This window comes from Myxocyprinus asiaticus, chromosome 29, assembly GCF_019703515.2.
Source record: "Myxocyprinus asiaticus isolate MX2 ecotype Aquarium Trade chromosome 29, UBuf_Myxa_2, whole genome shotgun sequence".
Lineage (NCBI taxonomy): Eukaryota > Metazoa > Chordata > Actinopteri > Cypriniformes > Catostomidae > Myxocyprinus > Myxocyprinus asiaticus.
Window position 1 is genome coordinate 22,126,172 of NC_059372.1, and position 23,557 is coordinate 22,149,728.

Below are 23,557 nucleotides of genomic sequence, written 5' to 3' on the forward strand. Positions count from 1 at the left end.
GGCAAGTAGGGTGAATACAGGTAAAGTGGGGCACTTTCTGGTAATTGGTCATTGCCATTGGTTTAAAATATGGTGTCATATGGCTTAGCCTCTCACATAATACCTTTTTAAATAGCTAAAGATCTCCACTAAGCTATACAGAGGGAAAAGGAAGAAATATGAAAAACAAAAACCTAAATTACCTGTATTCACCCTAAATGTTGGCAAAGAAATGTTCTTTGCCCTCCTTGCACCACTCCAGCTTTGTCGCATGTTTTTCTGTCAATTAAGTCTCTGACATTTGATAATATGTGATTGTAAAGATTTTCCGCACCAGTGGTCGTTTTCGCTTTCTGCATTTTCCGGGAAAGTTGCCCACAGGTCTCTTCACAAAATCCATCCATGATCCAAGAGGGTCTACTCTCTGGTTCTCACTGACCTGCTGAATCAAAACCAGATATGATAAACGTCTAGGGCACATATGTTGTTTTTGGGAATGTATCTCTTTGTACTGTTTTTAGTATTTAGATGATAAGGATGTGATAGCACACATAAGAATTTCTCTAAATCTTAGGGTTGTTTTCCAACATAAGCGTGAGAGTGAGGGCATGCTACTCCCATTTATACATTTGATGAGTCATAGAGAGAAGTATTAACTGTGTGATTGATCAGATATTTAAGCAAAAGATCTGTAGCTATGCAACTAAATCCAATGAGTCATAATTTCTGTTTACAAATCCTCATAGGAAAAATTTCTAAAGATGCTATTAAATGGTGCCAGACATCAAGGCAGGTTGCACTCTTTACCCTTCTACTTCTCAATCTCTCTCTCTCTCCTCACAACTGCTGTAAAGGAATAGGTCTTCTATGTGGCATGCAGCACTACCTCATGCCAAACACACTCAGACACATTTTTTTTTTGAGCACTTTACCCTTTGGTTAATTACTCCTTCTTAGTAATTCACTTAGGTGCTACGTCAATTTTGCCCAGTAGGGTCTGTGAAAAATAAACAGCCTTTCTAAATTGATCTCTCTCAACAAGTTTCCATGAGCAAAACATTACTGTTCACCTAAAAATGAGAGGCCAAGACATGTTGCATTACACTGTGGGTTGCTTTATGCAACTGTCTAAACACATACAGTACAATGGGTTACAGTGGAAATATTGCTGGCTTCTTCTTTTCAATAAGCTTTCACAGCCTGACGTTCATTTTTCAAAGGAAGCAAGCTAACTCAAAGAGAGGGAGAGGTTATCAAATATGCAATCTTTGATATAACTCCTTCTCTTTGGCAGTGGTCTGAACCCTCTAAATCCAGAACTGGAAAGACTTCAACAATCATCAGCCAAGCGAACAACATCTCCCTTTTTTGGGAAGATTCTAGAATTAATTTTTTTTTTTCCCAATAGTAGTTTTAAGAATTTAAAAAGGGTCTGTTCCAAAACTTAGTTAGCTGTCTTGCTAAATATTGCCTAAATATGCAGCTTTCTTCTAAGGCAGAATCCTGGAAATGGATCTTCATAAGTGAATGATTTTGGAACACTTCCGTGATAGCACACACACATAACCCAAACGTCTATTTGAAGATTTTTTTTTAGGTTGTTTGCTTATCTGCAACACATCTATAAGATGTTTCCTCTCGGCAGTCAATAAGACAATAAGACATTTCTAGCAAGTCAGTCCACTGGCGGCCATCTTTGGAACGCTCACTTGGAAGGTATTTCCAGTTATGACATATATTTGAATGGTGAAAGACTGAAATCTCCAAAACGGTTGTTCGAGATTACGATCAAAGAACATATTTCAAATCAGCAGTAAAATCTGACAACACTGGTATCATAAAGTGTGCTTCTTTACCTCAGATTTAGCTAAAAACACAATTTTCCCATTCTCGAGATGATTGACAGGTGATGTCTGTATCTAAAAGGTGATTGGCTCTCTTACCTGTAAGGTGGAACTTCCTTTCTACAACTGTTGACCGTTGATCGCTTAGAGCTCCTTGGTTGGGCACTCCAATTTCTCCCATTAATTTTTATAGAAGTTGCCTGTCTCTGTTAAATAGTCTCTGTAAGATCAGATGTCTTCAAGATGTTTATGATTTTGAATATTTGTAAAATATAATTTTTTTTAAGATGTTTAGCAGATGTTAATTAGAATGAAATGCTTTCCAGATGAAAAGATCTAAAACAGACATCTCGGAGATGTATGTGTGCTATCTGGGTATACATAGGAAGTAACACAAACAGGGTTTCTCGCATGAAGATCATGGGAAGATCGACTCGCAATTGATTTCTATAGAGTTAGCATGTTGCTAAGCTAACAATCAACCTGTCAGAGACAAAGCGGGGAACCTGGAATTGGCATAATGCCCTAAAAAGCATAAAAATAAAATCATGCTCTTTTTCATCTATAGTTTTTGGTACTGAAAGAATTATATTTGACGTTTCTCTCGCTTTGTCTGCCATCTTGGATGTATTTTTTAACAAAGCCCATCGCAATGCATTGTCTGCCTTCTCCATGAAGGATACATGCAATGCTGCCTTAAGCCTAGTGTACACTACAGGACTCAAGCTTGTTTTCTTTGATGTTTTGAGTCTGTGATTGGCCTGTGACGAGAAGTCTCAGATCTCACGACGAATGATCTTGTTGGGTGTGCACTCTTGCGACATGCCGAGACTAGTCCCAGACACTACGACAGTTTTCAGAACAGCTTGATATCTAGACATCTTGTCATCATGTGTGCACACCATCCTGACAAGCGAGAGACCGACAATGAGCAACAGCCAATGAAATACAGAGAGAGCGCAAGAGGAGGGCAAAGTATTAGCAAGCAGAAGACAAAACATAATTAGAAAATAAAATTTAACTTCACCCACATCTCCCTACCCGCTGTCTTTATTATTTTCAGCTGGGGTTTTTTATCCTTTGCAAATGGCGCCAATAAGAGCCGTACTTTCATGTTTGTTGACGTTATCAAAAATAATGAATGAATTCCGTTATCTAAATTTTAAGATGCATTTTGGGTGATCTGTTTGAAACGAGACAATGCTAAAGACAGCTGTAATGGCCGTTTTTTCGCCTGTTACGTGCGGATCGAAAGGTAAATAAGCATACAATCGGAAAATGTAAAAAATGCATACATGAACACGCACAACAGGGGCACAGAAAGGAGCAGCATGCACATTAGAAGCTCAGTTACAGGTACTGCATTATAAGAAATCAGAATTCTTTTTTGCGAATAATTAAGAAAAACTGTGCGCCAGTTTTTAGCACTTTCTGTCTCGCTGTGACAAGGAGGAGGGTGTGGCCGGGCCGAGATGAAGCACGGCCAGTGCTGAATCAGCTGATCAGTGAGAGAGTGAGATAAAGGGGAGCCGGGGGTGCCAGTTCGAGAGAGAGAGAGGCACACACGGCCACGCTGCATGTGTGTCTGTGTTTGTTTTATGTTGTTTTAAGTTTGAGTTTTGACATTAAACTTAGGTTTACTGTTCATCCGGTTCCCGCCTCCTCCTTGCCCATCCTTATATTGTTACAGTGGTGCCGAAACCCGGGAGGGGAGGAGGGATGCACTGTCGCGGATTCCTCGCCGCTGCTATCCGCCAGGGGAGCAGCTGCGGCCGTCTGCCTGGGGATGGAGGGGTTGCTGCTGGCCGCCGAGAGCCGGAGGAACCACTGCCATCCACCGAAGAAGGGGAGGAGCGGTTCCATCCGCCAGGGGCCGGAGGACTTGCTGCCGTCCACTGGGGAAGGAGCGAGCTGGTGTCTGCCAGAGGGCGGAGGAGCGGTTGAGGACCAGGCGACAGCGCGTCCGGTAGCCAGCGAGCAAGTTCTTTTCTCTCACTCCTCTCTCTCTCTCTCTCTCTCTCTCTCTCTGTGTCTCCGCTCGCCCATTCCCTCTCCCCACGCCTCCCCTCGTCTCTCCCCCAGGTTCACAGGAGGCGGGGTGGACCACCGGCTGACAGAACAGCCGGAAGGGTAGCGTCTCCCCTCCAAAGATGTGATCAGCGGGAGAGCAAGATAAAGGGGAGCCGGAGGCGCCAGTTCGTGAAAGAGAAAGAGAGAGACGCACGCGGCCGCGTTGCATGTGTGTCTGTGTTTGTTTATGTTTGTTTTATGTTGAGTTTCTTATTAAACTTTATGTTTGGAGTGGTGGTGGCGGCGTAGTGGACTAAAGCACTGAACTGGTAAGCAAAAAGGTTGTTGGTTCAATCCCCACAGCCACCACCATTGTGTCCTTGGGCAAGGCACTTAACTCCAGGTTGCTCCAGGGGGATTGTAATAATCCCTGTAATAAGGGCACTGTAAGTTGCTGTGGATAAAAGCATCTGCCAAATGCATAAATGTAAATGTTTGCTGTTCAGCCGTTTCCCGCCTCCTCCTTGCCCATCCTTTAACTGTTACACTCGTCTTTTACTTTTTTGTGCTTTACTGTCATTTTGTAAAACACAGACGAAAAGACTAATGTATGCCCTCATGAAATCAGAGACTCTCTCCTTGAAATCCAAACACAAGTGGTCAAAAGAGACGACCAGGTGTAACGGTGACGTGTCTCCCAAGATAGCACACGTACATGTGCAAATTTCGAGATCTTTTCATCTAGAAAGCATCACAATCTAATTAACATCTGCTAAACATCTTAAAAAGGTCAAATTTACAAACATTCTAAATCATAAACTTCTCAAAGACATCTGCTGAATGTCTTATTGACATCCGAGACATACTTACACACATACACCTTAACGTAAAACATAAAAAATACGTCTTACAGATGTAAACACAGACATGAAACTAATGTCTTTGTGATGTACGTGTGCTATCAGGGTTGCTTGTACATTTGTGATTGGATCACCCAAAATGCTCTAGTACAAAGGAACACACTGGTTGAGGAGCACTGTACCAAACTAAATATGAAGTATAATTATTACTTGAATAACTATGAAGAACTACCTACCAACAGTGTTGAAGAGCCGAAGATGTTTTATAAATGGCAATAACCACAAATATTAATTGAATTTCCTTGAGCCCTTTCCTAAACTTCAAGTGACTGCGGTCGAGATAGAAACAAAGATAGAGACATGTTGTAGAGGTGAGCTGTCTAAAATGGAATTTGTTTAGGTTTGGCACTGAGAACTGGATCACTTATCAGTTAAACAAACATGCTGCATCTCTTCAGATTGACTTGCCTCATTTTAAGCTGCAACAAAGTAACCCCATGTTTTTGTTACACATACTGGAATGAGAGGAGCTCATATTTTTGGTTGGGTGTCATTTTTTTCTCTCCCCTTTTTCTTTTGACAGGAGACAAAATAAACAACTTAACTAGCACACAAGCCTCTTGCATGTTGGATGTCTGTGTGTTATTGTTGTGAATTAAGAACCTGGAGACAGCTAAAAGACAGACAGATTTGTGAAGATACTGTTACGGCAATCCCTCAGATCTTCCCCAAACACTGGGAGAAGACATGATTTGTTTCTTTTCCATTGTCTTTTAAGGAATGCTTTATAAATATAGACTTTATTATCAGTATGTCAAAGCCTCGCCAAAGATTATCCACAGGATGTTACCAGAAAGAACAAATGCTCAGGTCATGAAGTCCCCAAAATGTTGTTGATACAACATGGGTTCATTAAGGATCAATATCTACTTTGGCAGGTCTGTTAAGTTGTTTAATTTCCTGTGCCAAAAAGATGAAATTACTCTGACGTCACAGCTCAGGCAACCACGCTTCCAGGTTTTTTTGAGCAGCAGATTTTAATGGTGGATGTGGGCAGCACTGCAGTTTTAATAATCTTTTAAACATTTGATAATGTAAGAATGTTTGTTAATGTTAATACAACTTATTATAAAGGTTTACAGTGAAGAAATTATGTAGGTTCTTTCAGAATTATTGTTAAATTGATTCAAAAGGCCTGTATGACTATGTCTGACATGTAATAGGTTGATGAATTTACATTCTCACATGCTTAACACACTTCTAAAGCCTTAGAAATGTGGCATTTGGAAATGAAAACTACCATGAGGCACACAATATGCATGTCTTTACTGCTTAAATTATTAACCCACATACAGTAGGCTAAATAATAATATTTTACTTCAGAATTATCATATTCAATGTTCACACTTTATAACAGGCATTTTCAATTTAACAACTGTTACTTAGTGCATTCAAATTAAATGCAAAAACATAATTTTAGCAATATGACATGGTGGGTCATGTTCTGCCCGTTAGACCTTCAATGGGTTTTGTTCATATAAGATCATTGTTAGATCATATTTGACCTTATAGCAATTGCACTTTGGAAATTAAAATCACAGTTTGTGTGATTTCTTCATGAAAAGTTCAAATACCGTTCAAAACAGCAGCTGCGGGTCAATTAAAGGAATATTCTGGGTTCAATACAATATAAAAGTTAATCTCAATCGACAGCATTTGTGGCATAAAATTGATTACCCCAAAAAATATTTAAACCCGTCCATCCTTTTCTTTAAAAAAAGCAGAAATCGAAGTTACAGTGAGGCGCTTACAAAGTGAATGGGGCCAATTTTTTGAGCGTTTAAAAGGCAGAAATGTGAAGCTTATAATGTTGTAAAAGCAATTACATTAATTCTTCTGTTAAAACTCGTGTATTATTTGAGCAGTAAAGTTGTTTAAATCATAATTTTTACAGTCATTTTAGGGTTTTAGGGTTTGCTGACATTACATCGTCATGTCAACAATGTTGTAAAATTGGCTATAACTTTACACAGAAAAGGTTGATAAGTAACACTAAACTCATGTTAACACACATATTGTGTATGTCTTGTGGCTATACTTTTGAAATAGTGAGTATTTTAACGATTACGGACTCACTGTAACTCAGATTTTTCTACATCTAAAAATCGAAATACTTTTTTGTGGTAATCAATATTATGCCACAAATGCTGTCAATTGAGCTTAACTTGTATTGAACCCAGAATATTCCTTAAAGCAGGCACGATGACAATGACGGTGATCCGTGAAATATCATGATTTATGTCAAATCCTGAGTTTTTCCTGATCCAATTATCCTGATGGAAATTTAAAGAAGCTCCAAATCTCCAATAATCTGTAGGAAACTGGGTGTTTTTATTAACCCCACAGAGCTAAGCTCTCTTCTGGGCTGCCAAAAGAACCCATAAGTGGTGGAACGGTGCATTTGTTTGTTTGTTTGTAAGAGTAACTTCTGTAATCTATAGCAGTTAAAGCCACAGAAGCCTTCTCAAACTTCAGGTTGAAAGAAATACCTCTCTCTCTGTACATCTAGAGTGCTACAACCAGTTTCCACAAGATTTGCAAGCTGGACAAGTCAACACCTTCACTAAAAATATATGAGGAACTTCAATTAACACTAAGAATGATCAGAGACACATCAGATATGTAGAGTATGGGGAGGATCCATAATTCTGTCAAGGCAAGGATTAACTTGCCTAAAGTTGCTGCTTGGAAATGTGAAAAGTTTGTGGAGACACATTAATACTTCATGCAACCTTTTTTTTTTCTTTTTCTTTTTTATCATATTCTCTCATATTCTCTTTAACACAAAAAAGCACAAACCAATTTTTTGCTCAATACTGAAATGCAAACACATTATTGCCCTCCCTGGAACAATGATTCTGAGTGTAACTGAACATAACAAAATGACCAGTTCTCTGGTCAGACTTCAACACAAATTGCTAAAGGTCTTTGGAACCATTTTTGGACAAGAAATGATTTTTTTACAGAGACTTTAGGTTGATATGGAATGTGCAGTGGTTATTATAGCACAGTACAGTTTCCAATATTTCAGTGCACTATGTACACAGTCGATGCAGTTGACAGCGGTAGCATGGCTTGTATGAAAAGCCCTGTGCTGAAGTTATTCAGATCATGACAGATCATGGCAAGCTGTTATTATCTCAGCATACCACTGGGGTGGATTTTTCTCTGATGAGTTTGTTTTGGGGCTGTTAAAACAGCAGACCTTTGTAAAGCAAAGCTGCCAAATGCTCCATTAGAGAGAGTGTAAAAAAGTCAAGCAGAGAACCTGAAAGTACTCTGAAAGAAAGATGAAAAAGGGGATTAGACAAACTACTATGAGCATTCTACCTACTACTAAGCAAATGAAAAATTATATGGAAAATGTAGTGTATTGCATATATTTTTGTAAACTGGTTTAAGTACATTTTTGACAAATACTATTAGCATTCAATAACCCACACAATGTGTCTAGAAATATTTACCCTACTAACTCTGTAATTATAAAGTAATTTATTTATGAATTATGCTCGTAGCACTTTATTTTACAGTACTGTTCTAATTTTACATATTATATAATTACAGTAACTATAGTAATTACTGGGTACTAACCCTAAACCCTAACCCTAACCTTAACCCATATTAAGTACATGTACTGTAGCTACCTAAATACTATTCAGTACTTTCTTGGGTAAGTACACTGCAAGAATACTGAAAGTACACATACTGTACAATAAAGTGCAAACATTATGTCTAACCTCCATGTAACTGCAAATACAGTTGTTTGCCAAATTGTAATTTTGGATTTTGATTTACCAGAACAAAGCTCCTCTGCAATTCAATTCAATTTGTAGTACACTAAGTTTATTAATTTTAGTACACTAAATATTGTGTGTTAACAATCAAGCTTCTGCTGATTGATCAAAACGCATTGCTGTAGTATTTAACATTATTTAGATAATGATGGAATTCTCTTTTCAAATTTTCAAATATTAAAATTCCAACATACATTGAACAGATTAACTTTTAGATTTAGGGCATATAATAACAGCCTGTGTTCACATATATATCTTAATTAAGATTGCAAAATTCCTCCACAACTCTTTAGAGCTCAGTATTTGTTTAACATTTAGGGAAAATTAGAAAATGTTTAGAAATGTGTTTATTTTGAGATAGAAACATTGGAGACATTTTTCATGGCAGCATGCCACAGCAAACATAAACATACTGTAGCCATAAAAACCTGCCTTGAGGCCACAATCAGCAATTATGCAGCAGTGTTTGATTGTGGAGAACCTAGCCTCACCTGGGCTTTATATCCATTTCATTACACATTTTGAATATACAAAATGGCACAAAATCATTTCACTTCACATTAACTCAGTGACAAGTAACTTTAAAATCTAACTGTAAGTATGTTTACACAGTCCTGAGTTTAAATTACATTAAATGAAAGAAAAAAAAGAATCTGTTACCTTATTTACCAGATGTTTACTGGACATTACAGAAACAGTTCACCCAAAAAATTAAAATTATTCCATCTTTTACTTACTCTCATGCAATCTGAAGAGAGAATGGTAGTCTCAGTCACTACTGAATAAATGATGGCAGAATTTTCATTTTGTGGTAAACTATCCCTTTGAATATAGTCCTAAAAATCGAAATCTAAAAGAAAATCTAAAATATACCGCTAAAACGTTTATACTATTTTGAATACTGCGAAGATGGAATAACCATATTATTGACATGGCAAAATAAAGGTCCAGCTTTCAGTGCCAACACCTCAGAAAAAGCTGGCAATGCCAGTATACAGTGAGACACATTGACTGAGGGCTTTCCCAAAGTCATTGTTGTTTCTAGATGGGTGTATCGTTACTGGCTGTGCATTCATCCATGCATGGCTTGATGATTTTACCCATCCCTTGCCTTTGGGGAAGGATCCCCTCATGCCGTATCATCACGAGGAACCTGCGTGCATCATCCATGTCACGCACCCACCATCTTTCCATTCACCCACCGTTTCACTTCTATACCCTAACTGACAAAAGAGAGCGTGATGGATAAGCCATGCAATACACCAAATATGGCCATACACAGGTCTTATTAAAGGGATAGTTCACCCAAAAAGGAAAATCCTGTCATCAGTTAATCACCCTCATGTTGTTCCAAACCCATATGACTTTCCTTCTTGTGAGGACAACAAAGGGAGATGTTAGGCAGAATGACACCACCTCAGTCACCATTCATTTTCATTGTACCGAAAAGAATAACAATGAAAGTAAATGGTGACAAGGGCTAGAGCAGCTTGAACATTCTGCTAAATATCTCTTTTTGTGTTTCATGGAAGAAAGTAAGTCATATGCATTTGGAAAGACATGAGCGTAAGTAAATAATGACAGAACTGTCATTTTTGGGTGAACTACCCCTTATATATTCCCTTTTTTTAGGCAGTCGCCATGCCGAGAACCCGGTATGTGTGCGAGAGAAAAATGTGTGATGATGGTATGTTCCCAAACACAGCTTTATGGGTCAGTTAACAGATTTATGGATTTTATTATTCGAACGCATTCATACCATACCTCCAATTCATACCTGCAATTAAGGTTTCTTTTTGGTACCAAGTCATTACAGCTTTGGAACTCAACAAATAGATACAAAAGAGAAATGATTATTTGGCTCCATATCAAGCAGCAGAAACCTTCAAAAGCCATCATTTAACAGTTAACAGACCCAGCACCACTGTATATTTAATTTCTGAGGCCTCGTTATTCTGTAAATCCCTCCCTGTGGACAAGGTCTGATAACTAATACACTCCAAATTGATGACAGATCTTTTCTTTTTTTTTTTTCACATGTACGTTGAATAATTTTTTGGCAGTCACCATAAAGTTCCTTTCATCACATTCTTATGTGAGCAATGAAGCAGGCAGTTAACTGCTGTGTTATTACTCATGGGGGAAAATTTGGAAATTCACCCATTAAGCCCACAGGTCATTAAATAGTGACATCACAGATGGCTGAATCTATTTTACTCAGATCTAGCGCATTCTTACCAAGCACAACAACATGTATGTGTGAGACTACATTCGTATTTTCAGAAAACAAATGAAGTAAGCGAAGTAATGAGGTCTTTGTGTTGTTTTAATAACTCTCCTTGTTCCATGACAATGTATAGCAGTGTAAACATAATTTAGATATTTATATGTATATATCAAGTGTGCATTCCTGGCTAGTGAAGACATGTGAGGGGAGAGAGGCACAAGGCCAATTATGAGATCTGCTGAGGAATTATCGTGCCCTCCCCTCACCATAAAAAAGTCAAAGACTTGAAGAGTGTCTGAATGCAGCATCACACCTGCTTTGTGTTCAAATTATAACGTTGAGCTAGTTTGCACTAGTGCTCATTTCCCTATTATCTGTGGTAGGTCAAATGGACAGCTAAGGCATTCTTCAGATACACCACACCTATAGCAGTGTACCATGTTGCACTCTCTGGGAGGGAAATAACTCTTGTGGTTTTAAGCTTCTCAGGAGTAATTTTGAACTTAAAAAGAGATAAAGCGGATAATTGTAAGATTACATCTCAGGTACACATTTATTTAACTGCTTAGCCTATAGAATACTCCTAAACATAATACTTTAATGTCAGCAAAAAAAACAACAAAAAAAAAACCTCTGCTAGTCATGTTTAAAAATAGAAAAATATGACCACAGTTTAGGACAGGTTTTTTAATTTTAGTTATTTTAAGTCAGTTATGTCTGTACATGGTGTTCCTCACTGTAACGAGTGGTGGTAGCATAGAGGGCTAAAGCACAGAACTGGTAAGCAGAAGGATGCCAGTTCAGTCTCCACAGCCAACACCATTGTGTCCTTGAGCAAGCAATTAACCTGTACCAGTAAAAAGTGCACTGTTAGTCGCTTTGGATAAAAGTGTCTGCCTAAGGAAATCATTTCACTGTACTGAGTGTCCCATGTGAGTGCTCCAATGGCCTTAATTGGCCAGTGTTCAGTAAATGTATGGATCCTGGGTTTGTGTCCAACCTGTATCCTGGTTGCAATCCCCCTATCTCACCCCTACTTTCCTATCTATACTCTACTGTCCTAAAGGCAAGAAGCCCAAAAAATAAAATAATATTAAAAAGCGATATCAAACAACCTTTTTCAGGAATACCAGTTTCAGGGGTGTAAATGTTTCTCCCTCTTTGAGAACTCAAAAAATTAAGCCTTAATGATTTCTTCTGGTATAATTACTGAAACAAACAAGAAAAAACAGTAGCTCACTCTTAAGGCTTAATACACACTTAATATACAAAATCGAAGAACGAACATGTGTGACGGCATTTCGAACAAAATCTGGCCAAAAAAAAGGTGTTTTTGAGTTAGTTTCAGTGGTCCAAAACAGCTTGCCGGGGCAAACTTTTAGGAAAACTTCTTACCGGCTGCTAAACACATTCTTATTGCCATTGGTCCACATCATCGGTAGGCGTGACCTGAAGCTCCACCTGTTTTGAGGCAGACAGCTTATTGTGTTTACAGTGTTCAGTCAGTTAAGATCAGTCAACATGAACACACCGGAGAGCAGAGTTATTAGCGAGCTGGTGCAGATTTACCTACATCTGTACGATCGTTCACGTTGAGACAAAAGGAATAAAATCTACTCAAATACTCTTAAGTACCCATTCACTTATGTGCCATCTGCAGCGAAAGTCATTTACACATCTGCCCTAAGAAAGATATCCCTCTCTTATCACCATTCTATTGTCTGTATTCTGCCCATTAACACTCTTTTATAAACCCATCTTTGCATTAGTATCAGTGTCAACATAAATTACAATAACAGAGTGTAGTCGCCACATATTATGGCATATGTATAGCGTGTTAGCGCATTAGCGTCATGAATACAGAATGTAAACGAGACAAATTACACATTATCTACTGCATATATATTACTTTAATCATCACTGAGTGGTTATAACAGCTTCTTTTACTGATCTCATGTGAATTCTACTCCTAGAATGAGGCATAAAGTCATTGATAACACTTTTTAATGTTACATTAGTTAAGGTTTTAAATGTGGTCTTGAGCATCCTCATATTTAAATGTACTTCTAAATGCCTCCCAAAGAGGTGTGGCGAGTGTCTGAATGTTTGCCAACACTATATCATTTCACGGGTGTTTCAAACTTCTTTTTTTTTACCCCTGATCGAAGAAGAACTTCTCCGGAAGTATCCCTGCCTTTAGGTCTTTGGTCACCAATTTGGCTCTTTAATGTGATTACCAGCCAAACTGATCTCACATTCGGCAACAGTGGGTAAAAAATTCTTCAGCTGAATTCGGTCTGTGCTTAGCGAAATTCGAATTACTGCCCCCAGTGGCTGAAGCTTTGTTGTTGAACGTATGGGCGCATGTGAGGTTCAGTTTTCGGACGAATATCCACAGAGTGGCACCAAATGTGAGATGTTTTAGTTGTAAGTAATGTAATGGTCAACAGGAATGCATGTTTAATTAACCATATGCCCTAAACCAACCCCTAAACCTAACCATCATTGGAGTAAAAATGTAATTTTAGAGGGAATATTCAACCTCCAAATGGCGCTTATTGTTTATGTGAACACGGTTACTTCCTGGTTTCCACGTGTCTCTGACAATGTCAGGGTACCAGAACATTCAGTAGCAACATGTAATTCCAATGTGATCATGTTGTTATAGCATGTTGGTAGTACTGTAGGTCAATAAACAGCACATGGATCCTACAAACCTCACCTACGTATATATGTAAAAGTGATCTCTATCCCTAACTATAAATGTTACCTTAGACAATTATATCAAAGAGTGGTGATGAAAAGCTTTATGGATCAGTTAATGAGTTCTATTATGGTATTAAAATCACAACAAACCTGAACTCACCTTCTTACCTGAAACTGAGGTTTCTTTTGGTACCAAGTCATTACTGCTTTGGAACTCAAGATAGAAATACAAAAAGGAAATTATTATTTGGCTTTATATCAAGCAGTGGTGGCTCAGCGGTTAAGGGTTACTGATCAGAAGGTTGGGGGTTCAAGCCCCAGCACTGCCAAGATGCCACTGTTGGGCCCTTGAGCAAGGCCCTTGACCCTATCTGCTCCAGGGGTGCTGTATCATGGCTGACCCTGTGCTCTGACTTTAGCTTAGCTGGGATATGTGAAAAAAAGAATTTCACTGTATATGTGCAAAATGTATATTGTGTGATAAAATTATTAATTATAAACAGCAGAAACCTTTAAATGGCATCCCAGCATGATCCCAGCATGGCTTGTAGCATGAAATGGTAGTAGAACAATAAACAGCACATGGATCCTACAAAATCTCACATATATCTCTAAAGGTGATCTCCATCCCTAACTCTGAATGTCACCTTAACCCTGGGTCCCCAGCCCAAGTGACACAATCTGGTATAACACTGGGTTTAAGAGTGATTATGTCATTACTCTCTGATTGTATGGGACAAGATGAAAAGAATGTAAGGAAGGGGAGGGAAAGTGACTAATCCTTCTCAAAGTGTCCTCTTTCAAGACCCTTTCTATGAGGCTTTGTGAGGGGCTTATGCGGCCTGCTGCCCCAGTTTTTTCAGGGGGCAGCACCGCCCCTATCGGATGTCCTAGACACAGCGGAGTCAGCCTGGCCTGTGAATTACAGAATCAGTGGGCTGGGAAAGAGCTCTGCCAAGGGTCTTGAAATATCTCCCCACCTAACTTTCCCAGGAATTACATCATGGCAGCCTGCCTTTGCTGGACCACAAATGGACGAAGAAGATGTGGTGAAGGAGACATTTAGGGTGCGATGATGAGAAAGCACAAAGAAGTCTCAGTAAGTTACAGCCTCAAGAGGCCATGGAGGTTGACTCAAGGTCACTGGTCATAGCCTCTTTTACAGGGGCCAAGCACTTCAAATAAACATGCAGTACAGAGATAAGGCACAGCCAGATGGCCACAACATACTACAGTGATGTGTAAAAACTAAGAACTCTCTTTCTCTGACATTTATCTGAATAACACAATAACCCTTGTCAACAAGATCACTCAAGCACACAAGTTATAGTGAGAGTGGTTGGCACAGGGTTAGAGGGGGAGAGTTATTTGAGAATGCCATCTCTATGGGTGGGCTAGGACAAGAGCTAATTTTCCAATGGAAAACCCAATATCTAAACAATACAACAGCAATAAACAAATAAAGGATTGAAATAGAAATATCTTGGCCATGCTGGAGCCAGAAAATGTCAACGCACTTACTGTATATGATAATTCTGCTTCAGAGGGCATGATGATATTTTCCAAGGTTTCCAAGAAATTAATGGTAATTTTCAGAATTGAAAATATCTGTGTTTATTTTATACACAGACAAATTTAAAGAAAAATACATGGGTAACACTACAATAAGGCTGCATTTGTTAACTTTACTTAGCCTATAGTAAGTATAGTAAGAATAAGTTAACATGAAATAACAGTGAACAATAGTTTACTATCAGCATTTCTAATCTTGGTAAATGCTAAATACTGTTTGTTGGCTTGAAAAAGATGTTTAGTGCTTTACCAAAATACAAACCAGCTAAATTTCCTATTTTAAATCCTACGTCCAGCAAATTTGGCACAGACCTTCAGACTGTTTTGACTCGGTTTGCTACGACTTTTCTAACTTGATCCGACTTACAATTTTCCCAAAACGGATGATCAAAAATATTCTTCATACTGTTCTTTCTGTCTGTCTGTCGGACAGTTGGGCCTGTAAAACCTTCAAACATCAAGCTTTCAAAATTATTTTAAACTTCAGCGCTAGGCTTTTTCAAGCCAACATCAAAGTATGTCGTGACAAACTTCGCCTTTCTAGTTTCTACATTTTTTACATTAAAAGTTGTATATGATAACATTAGTTAATTAATTATGAACAAACATGAACTAAAAAGTTGTATATTTATAAATTAACCAAGATTAATACATGCTGTAAAATCATTATTCATTGCTAGTTTGTGATATCTAATACATTAACTAATGTTAACAAATAAAGTCTTATTGTACAGTGTTACCAATACACGTGTCAGGTTAAGTTGTTTAATGTTATCATCATCCGTAACCTACTGACACCACAGAGTCTCAAATAATAAACAAGCCCTTTCCTTTAGGTTCTAGTGGCAGTTCTGGTGGAGAACCTCTAACAAGAGGACTAATTGATGCTCTGATGAGTCCCACTGAATGTACATTCTTCACATAACTCAGGCAGTTATCCAGGCTGTCATCCATTTAACACATTAGAGCCTGCGCTTTGACTTTCACACCATATTGTATCTGAAACACTTGCAAAACTTTTCTATCCAAAACATTTTTTACATACACTGAATCTCAATTTGTTGAGCTGTTTGAGAATTACAACTGTCAAGGGCTCTAATTCTCTAGAAACTTACAAGTTTGAATCTGTGCCAAGCTAATCAGAAATAGTTGTAGCATCTCCATCAAGGGCTTTGGATGTGCTCTTTCTAAGCCTGTTCAAATAGCCAAAGTTTGCAGAGCAGCTGCCGACTTCTGCTTGGGCACATATACAAAGTTTGAGGAGAGACAATTGTAACTGCCAAAAGCAGTCTTGCTTTCTGATGAGTCTCCAGACCTATTTAAATGCATTTATAAAACATCACTCAAGTACACAAAGTATTTTCTCTGTCTAGTTGTTACAGTGTGATTTTGACATACAGTACTCTGAGGAAGGCTGTGTTGATGAAATGCATTACATTTGCATTTGGCAGACGATTTTATCTAAAGTAATTTACATCTCACTTGAGGTATACACTTTATTGGATTGTATGTTCCCTGGGAATACATATATATTGTATATATATACTGTATATATATCCAAGTTTGTCATTCAAATGAAGACACATCATAAAACAAACTAATAATAGCAATCTTTATGTAAAAAACTGAATAAATAGCGGCAAGAGGACATGTGTTACCTCACATAAAACCATAATTGAACACATCTGATGTGGGTTCATTTTCAAACATCAAAACGCAAGGTCAAAAGCAGGCTTGTGTGGAGCTGAGAAATAAACACAACATAAACGGAAGAAAAGCAATGGCAAACTAAATATATGGGTAGTTGACAGAACGTTTCACTTTTGTTTTATTGAAGGTTAAAATTTACACGTACGTATAATGTAGGTGTATTCTTAGGTCCTGAGACGTTACCATTTCTTTTACATTTTTCAACAAACAAAATCTGAAAAAGTACAAATATTCCATGTAGTCTCTCAATTAATATGAGATCATAAAATTATATATATATATATATATATATATATATATATATATATATATATATATATATATATAATCGACTGACAGCAATAATATATATATATATATATATATATATATATATATATATATATATTAGTGCTGTCAGTCGATTTAAAATTTAAATTGTGTCCTTGAGCAAGGCACTTAACTCCAGGTTGCCCCAGGGGGATTGTCCCTGTAATCAGGGCACTGTAAGTCGCTTTGGATAAAAGCGTCTGCCAAATGCATAAATGTAAATGTAAATGTAAATCGCGATAAATCGCATTATTTTTCATAGTAAATCACGATTAATCACAGATTTTGGAAGTGCTGAAATTTGACTCTAAATATACTTATTTTCCTGTAAAAAATCATTTATTTTCCTTCTTAGGAAAGAAAACAAATCAATATGTAACAAATTTTTATTAACATTTTCCGAACAAAGCCTTCCACATGTATAAAGATAGAAATGCACTAAAATAGCACCAATTCAAGTAACATTAAACGTTTCCCAAAGTCTAAGTGGGAGTCTGACTAATTTATAGAACAAGTCCCCGCATAGCTTGCATATTCATTGCAATGGGCATTAAATCTCTTAAACTCAAATCTTCCACACAATATTAATCAGCAAGTAGACTGTGGATCCACTTTGTTACAGCAATCGTGAAGCCACGTTCACGATTCATGTCAGGGTGTCAGCGACAAAATTTCTCATTCTGCATTTTGGTGATAGTTTAGACTTGATGTGCCTCTGTGTTAATTCAAATGTGCCTTACATAGGCTGAAAAATACTTGATTTCTATCACAAGACCCATCTAGGCTTGTTTTATACAACAAATAGTGTTAAGAGGTTCTTTCCCCATCACTTTATCACTGACACTGAATCACTGCTGTGTGTGTTTGTTGTTTGTGCGTCAATGTAATGACTCTGGGCGAACACACGGCAAAGTTTCCACCATTCCAGACAGTGTTTATGCTGGTTTATGGTGTATTAATGGTAAATGTGTTTATCATATATATATATATATATATATATATATATATACACACACCGATGAGCCAAAACATTATGACCACTCACAGGTGAAGCAAATAACGTTGGTCATCTCCTAACAAGGCCACATGTCAAGGTCTGGGTAGATTAAATGGTAAGCGATCAATCAATTCTGATAGTCAACGTGTTGAATGCAGGAAAAATGGGCAGGAGTACAGACTTTGAGCGACTTTGACAGGGATCAAATTTTTATGGCCAGATGACTGGTAAGCAAGGCTTGTGGGGTGCTCCCGTTCAGCAGTGGTGAGTACCTACTGACAGTGGTCCGAGGAGGGACAAACCACAAACCGGCAACAGGGTTTGTGTTATGTGTCACAACACACCTGCTGCATATGGGGCTGCGTAGCCGCAGTGTGGCCATGATGACCCCTGTCCACCATCAAAAGCACCTACAATGGGCACGTGAGCGTCTGAACTGGACCTTGGAGCAGTGGAAGAAGGTCACATGGTCCGATGAGTCCTGTTTTATTTTACATCACATGGACGGCGGTGTACGTGTGCGTCGTTTACCTGGGAAGTGATGGCATCAGGATTTACTGTGGGATGACAACAAGCTGGTGAAGGGATTGTGATGCTCAGGATAATGTTTTGTTGGGAAACCCTGGGTCCGGCCATTCATGTGGATGTCAATTTGACACGTGCTACCTACCTAAACAGTGTTGCATACCAGGTACACCACTTCATGGCAATGGTATTCCCTGATGGCAGTGATCTTATTCAGCAGGATAATGTGCCCTGCCACACTGCACACATTGTTCGGGAATGGTTTGAGAAACATGATGAAGAGTTCAAGGTGTTGCCCTGGCCTCCAAATTCCCAAGATCTCAATCCGATTGAGCATATGTGGGATGTGCTGGACAAACAAGTCTGATCCACAGCGGCTCCACCTCGCAACTTATTAATTAAAAAATCTGATGCTAATGTCTTGGTGCCAGATACAACAGAACAACTTCAGGGGTCTTGTAGAGTCCATGCCTTGGCAGGTCGGTGCTGTTTTGGCGGCATGCGGAGGACCAACAGCATATTATGCAGGTGGACATAATGTTTTGGCTCATCGGTGTATATACAGTGTATGTATATATATATATATATATATATATATATATATATATATATATATATATATATATTGCGAAACTTTTATTTTATTTAAAAAATAAAATGTTACTTTGTCACACCAAAGGACAATGCTGAAACTGCTTGAAATGTTATATCAACTACCCAGATACTATATCACTAGGATGTCAGAATAGGGTATCATCAGGCCTGTTACCTTTGTGCTGCCATCCAGTTCCTCGCTGTTGGAAAGGGTGATGTTGAATGCTTCGGTGTGCTGTGGAGTGAGCTCCTTCGGCCTCTTCCGCACCTTCCTGCCCTCAGCCCACCCTAGAAGGATGCACTGGCTCCAGAGCACTGCCGTCACCACAGCTACCAGCCAGAAACGCATCTTCAGTCAACCAGCCAGAAAACTTTTGTTGGGTCAGAAAGCAGACTCGCTCACACTGTCTGTTCTCTCAGCAGGAAGTTCTTGGTCACTCAGCTTTGAGAAATAAAAAGCAACAGCAAGATGTCCCTTGGCTTCAAATCATATGCTTGACCTCACTGGAAGAAAATACAGCAATAGACAGGCAACGTGATTAAGGGATTCTCCTCCCTGTGGGAAACAATCTGACTGATACCTCAGCTTGGTCTTGATCTTCCAGGGCTCAGGCTCCTTTGGCAGAAACAAAGTAAAGCTTACTCGACTATGAAATGTGTCAAGTGAAGTGGTCCTGGGAAATGACAGGTCGTGGCTGAGCTGACGGCAAATAAACCCATTAGTGAGATTTTTCACGCTTCCTGCCCTGTTGGGGGTACCAGAGGGCAACTGAGGAAGGTCCAGGCAGATGAAGAAAGGTGGGGAGGGGGGAGTGGATGGAGATTTCTCAGATTCCCTCGCTCTTTCTCTGGTTCTTTACCTCTGTCTGCTGTGGAGTCTCTGTGGTCAGGGATGCAGTTGAGTTTATTCTCTGGTAAGCTCTGAGCCCTTGCTCCATCAGTCTTCACATGTGGTTCCTTTTTGAAGCTGAGGTGGGAAAAAATGTCCTGAGGGAACTGGAAATTTTCGTAGCCTTTAGCCTTCTATTGCCTTTTTACCTTGCAGGGAAAAATTGGTCCTCCACGGCTGCCTTGGAGCAACTTCAAAGAAGTGAAGCACTTGACAGGACGATCACAGTCTGACACCCTCAAATGCACCCACTTGCACACATCTCACCAGTCCTTATTCATCAGGGTGACAAAAACAAATGCACACTCACCTCTTAGTGCAAAATCTGCCTAGACTTTGTGGTAGGTCTTGCTCACTCTGTGCTTGCTTGTTTCAACACAGTTGTGTTTTCACTCTCTCCAGATCTTGTACTGCTGCACTCTCTCACTCTGCTTACAGGAGCGCTCACAGCAGAGTTTATCACAACCCCCCTCTCTGTCTCTCTCCCTCTCTCTTTCTGATTTCCCTGCTTCTCTTTTTCTCATCAGTAAAACTGGCAACCCAAGTGGGCTCAGCCCTGTTTTATCTCACTAATGAATTACTTAAGTTTTGAGAAAGCAAATGAGAGCTTTTTGGCAGGCACACTCAAGGGAACATGTGTTCATGTGTGTAAGTGTTAATCTGTTTGAGGACTGTCCTACTTTGGGAAGCTCTGTACATGTGACATTTAGTTCAAGAGAATACAAAGAACTCACAAAGGACTTCTTCATGGCACCACTTGAAGAAAGAGGTGCTGAAAATACATTAATTTACTAATCTGATATCCTGAAATGTATCCACCTTCATGTACACTTCGTGACAAAACTGTGTCAGAGACATATCTATAATGCAAACTATACTTTTTCATAATATGCAACACTGCACTTTTGAGTAAAACTTTTTAAATGTTCAGAAAAAGACAAGATGAGTGTAATATTAGTGTTAACATACCCTCCCATTTCGCATTTATTTCTACAATATTACCACCAGAAGTTAATGTCATCCAATCATTGTTTTACATTTACATAAAATACATAATGCTATTAATCAATGCAGCATGATATTTAAATAAAATTATTAAATGATGTAGATTTTTGTAACTTTGTGGATTAATGTGGAAATCCTCTCTCTGCACAGCATCAGTACTGGAAGATGTTCTTCGCCACTTGATGCTCTTACCCCATCTGGTGGCTGACAATAATACTGTTCAAATGCATCATTTTCAGTTTAATAATTTTTCAGTTTAATATTGTCTTTATTATTCAAATATGAAAGGAAATAAATATGCATACTGGTGCATTATTTTTAGATTATATTAAGTAATTTTTGCTCTTGCTCCTTGTAAAAAGTTCAAATATAAAAATTCAGTAATTATATTTCTATCCAATATTTACAGACTTGTAATCCTAATTACATACTTTAAAAAATAAAAATGTAAGCATTCTAGTACTGCTAGATGTGTCTAACCAACTGTATCAAGTTATATATTATATAATAGGAATACTATAATGACTAAGATTTTTAAAAATATTTCTTAGTGAGTGAGTGAGTGAGTGAGTGAGTGAGTGAGTGAGAGAAAGACCCATCCATTTAGCCTACTCATCTTAAGAATTAAAGACGAAGTTATTACAGAGCCAAAGAATAAAGCTAAGAAAAATCCAGCTGAGATCTGATGCAAAACTACTGCTTCTGGTCCAATTTCTTCCCAAATGCAACTGTGTCCCAAACAGTCATGATAAGCAGTTGAATCTAGTTCACAGAAAGATATCTATCAATGCTAAGTGATATGTTTATTTTCTAATTGTTTAAGAGCCCCCAAGACTCAATTTCATGTTCTTACAGATAAAGGATGATTTGACTGAGGAAGGGAAAAAGCTAAGCAATGCTTTCATTGCAATCAACAGCATCTTCTCCTTATCATTCCTGAAATGTATTCTCCATTGTCCCCTATATACCCACACACCTTCTTGAGATATTGCTTTGTGCAAATGCAGCACACTGTTGTACAAGTAATTGTCAATCACACTGAAAAAAAAAAAAAAAAAGCAGAACAGTGAAATGATCCAGAGATGTTGACCTGTTGACCTTGGGCACAGTAGCAGGCCACACAGGGGTTTATGAAAAAGACTAAGTCCAAGTGAATCTTAGTGTAGATTAGCATGATCAGGGTATATCTACGATATAATAAATGCATGTATGTGAAATTGAGATTTAAGTTTTAATTATATCTTTTTTTTCACTTCTTGTAGATTAGCTTAAAGCTTCCGCTAAGAAAAACTGTCCATTACAATGTAGAAAAAAAGAGCATAGCAACAACCACTGCAACAATACTACAATTTTTATTTTATTTTTTCATTCTGGTTCAGACGTCCCGCAGCCTCCTTTCTAACTGGTAACTGGTTAGAACAAAATAAGGAACTGTTAATAACAAATATAATAATATACATCTGGCCATCTAAAATCAATTAATAGCCTAAATTTCTCTCTCCTGCATACACGGCGTGGGCATGTTTGGACTAAACATCGTCTTATGCAGGCCAAATTATTTTATTTGAATTATTTAATTATTGTTTAATTATTTTATTTGAATTATTTGTTTTAATTACAGATCTGCTTCTCAGTCAAAACCCAGCAGCATCAAATCTGTTTGAAAGCATCATATCTAACAATAATTCAGTAAAGACTTGGAAACAATTTACTTTTTACCTCAATATTTTCCCTTGCATCTGGATTAATTGTGAATGTACATGTAGTAATTATATTTAGTTGCCAAAAAGGTCTTCAACATATCACGGAAGGCTACATCTGTCAGGTCAACCCAGTCTACAGTCTCCATTTCCCAGCAAGCAACGCGGCCTCCAAACATGGCCGCCCCGGACTCCAATTCCCACAACACAAAGTGCTGTCAATCGCCAGACTTCTGATTACACACACCTGCATGCAATTACACTCGCTCTCACAAACACCCTTTATAAGAGACTTTCAGCCACAGTCACTTTGCGAAGTATACGCTCTATTACTTGTGTCTCTTCCTGATATTTACTGGTTTTTGAGTCTTTGTATCTTTGCCTCTTATATTCTGTTTGCTGATCGCCTGACCCTTGCCTGTTCCTGGTTTGATTCTTACACTACGTTTCTGTGGATTGTTTGCCATTCTTCATTAAAGTCGCCTAACCTGCATCTGTCTCAGTAGTCATCACTGACAACATCCACAACGTGCAATTAGGCAAAGAAATGTGTGATGCAGCAGTTTCCTTCAGGCTCAAATGACATGCTTACCATGTTCTGGTAAAAAGAGAAAAGACCCTATTTATGTATTTATTTATTTATTTTGGCCAAAAGAATGTGTTGTTCCAAAAATGTACTAAATGTGATAAACCATTTAGTCTTTGATTTCATGAAAATTTATTTGCAATAATTTTAACCGGTTATCAACATTTTAAAAAAATACCGTTTTACCTCC

The 23,557-nt window shown here is 38.3% G+C and overlaps 1 protein-coding gene across 2 annotated transcripts in view; it reads right to left on the reverse strand.

Moving 5' to 3' along the window:
• The window catches only part of c1qtnf12 (C1q and TNF related 12), a 35,546-nt gene extending 14,952 nt beyond the window's left edge, over positions 1-20,594 (reverse strand). Inside the window, exons 1-2 of one of the 2 annotated variants that reach the window (XM_051662080.1) lie at positions 19,363-20,594; positions 314-418 (exon numbers count right to left, since the gene is read on the reverse strand). In XM_051662080.1, coding sequence (XP_051518040.1) covers positions 314-418; positions 19,363-19,536 — 279 coding nt within the window. In that variant the 5' untranslated portion in view covers positions 19,537-20,594. Of the gene's footprint in view, positions 1-313; positions 422-19,362 lie in introns of both variants that reach the window. The other variant, XM_051662079.1, reaches the window with a different exon arrangement.
• Positions 20,595-23,557: the final 2,963 nt, after the last annotated feature.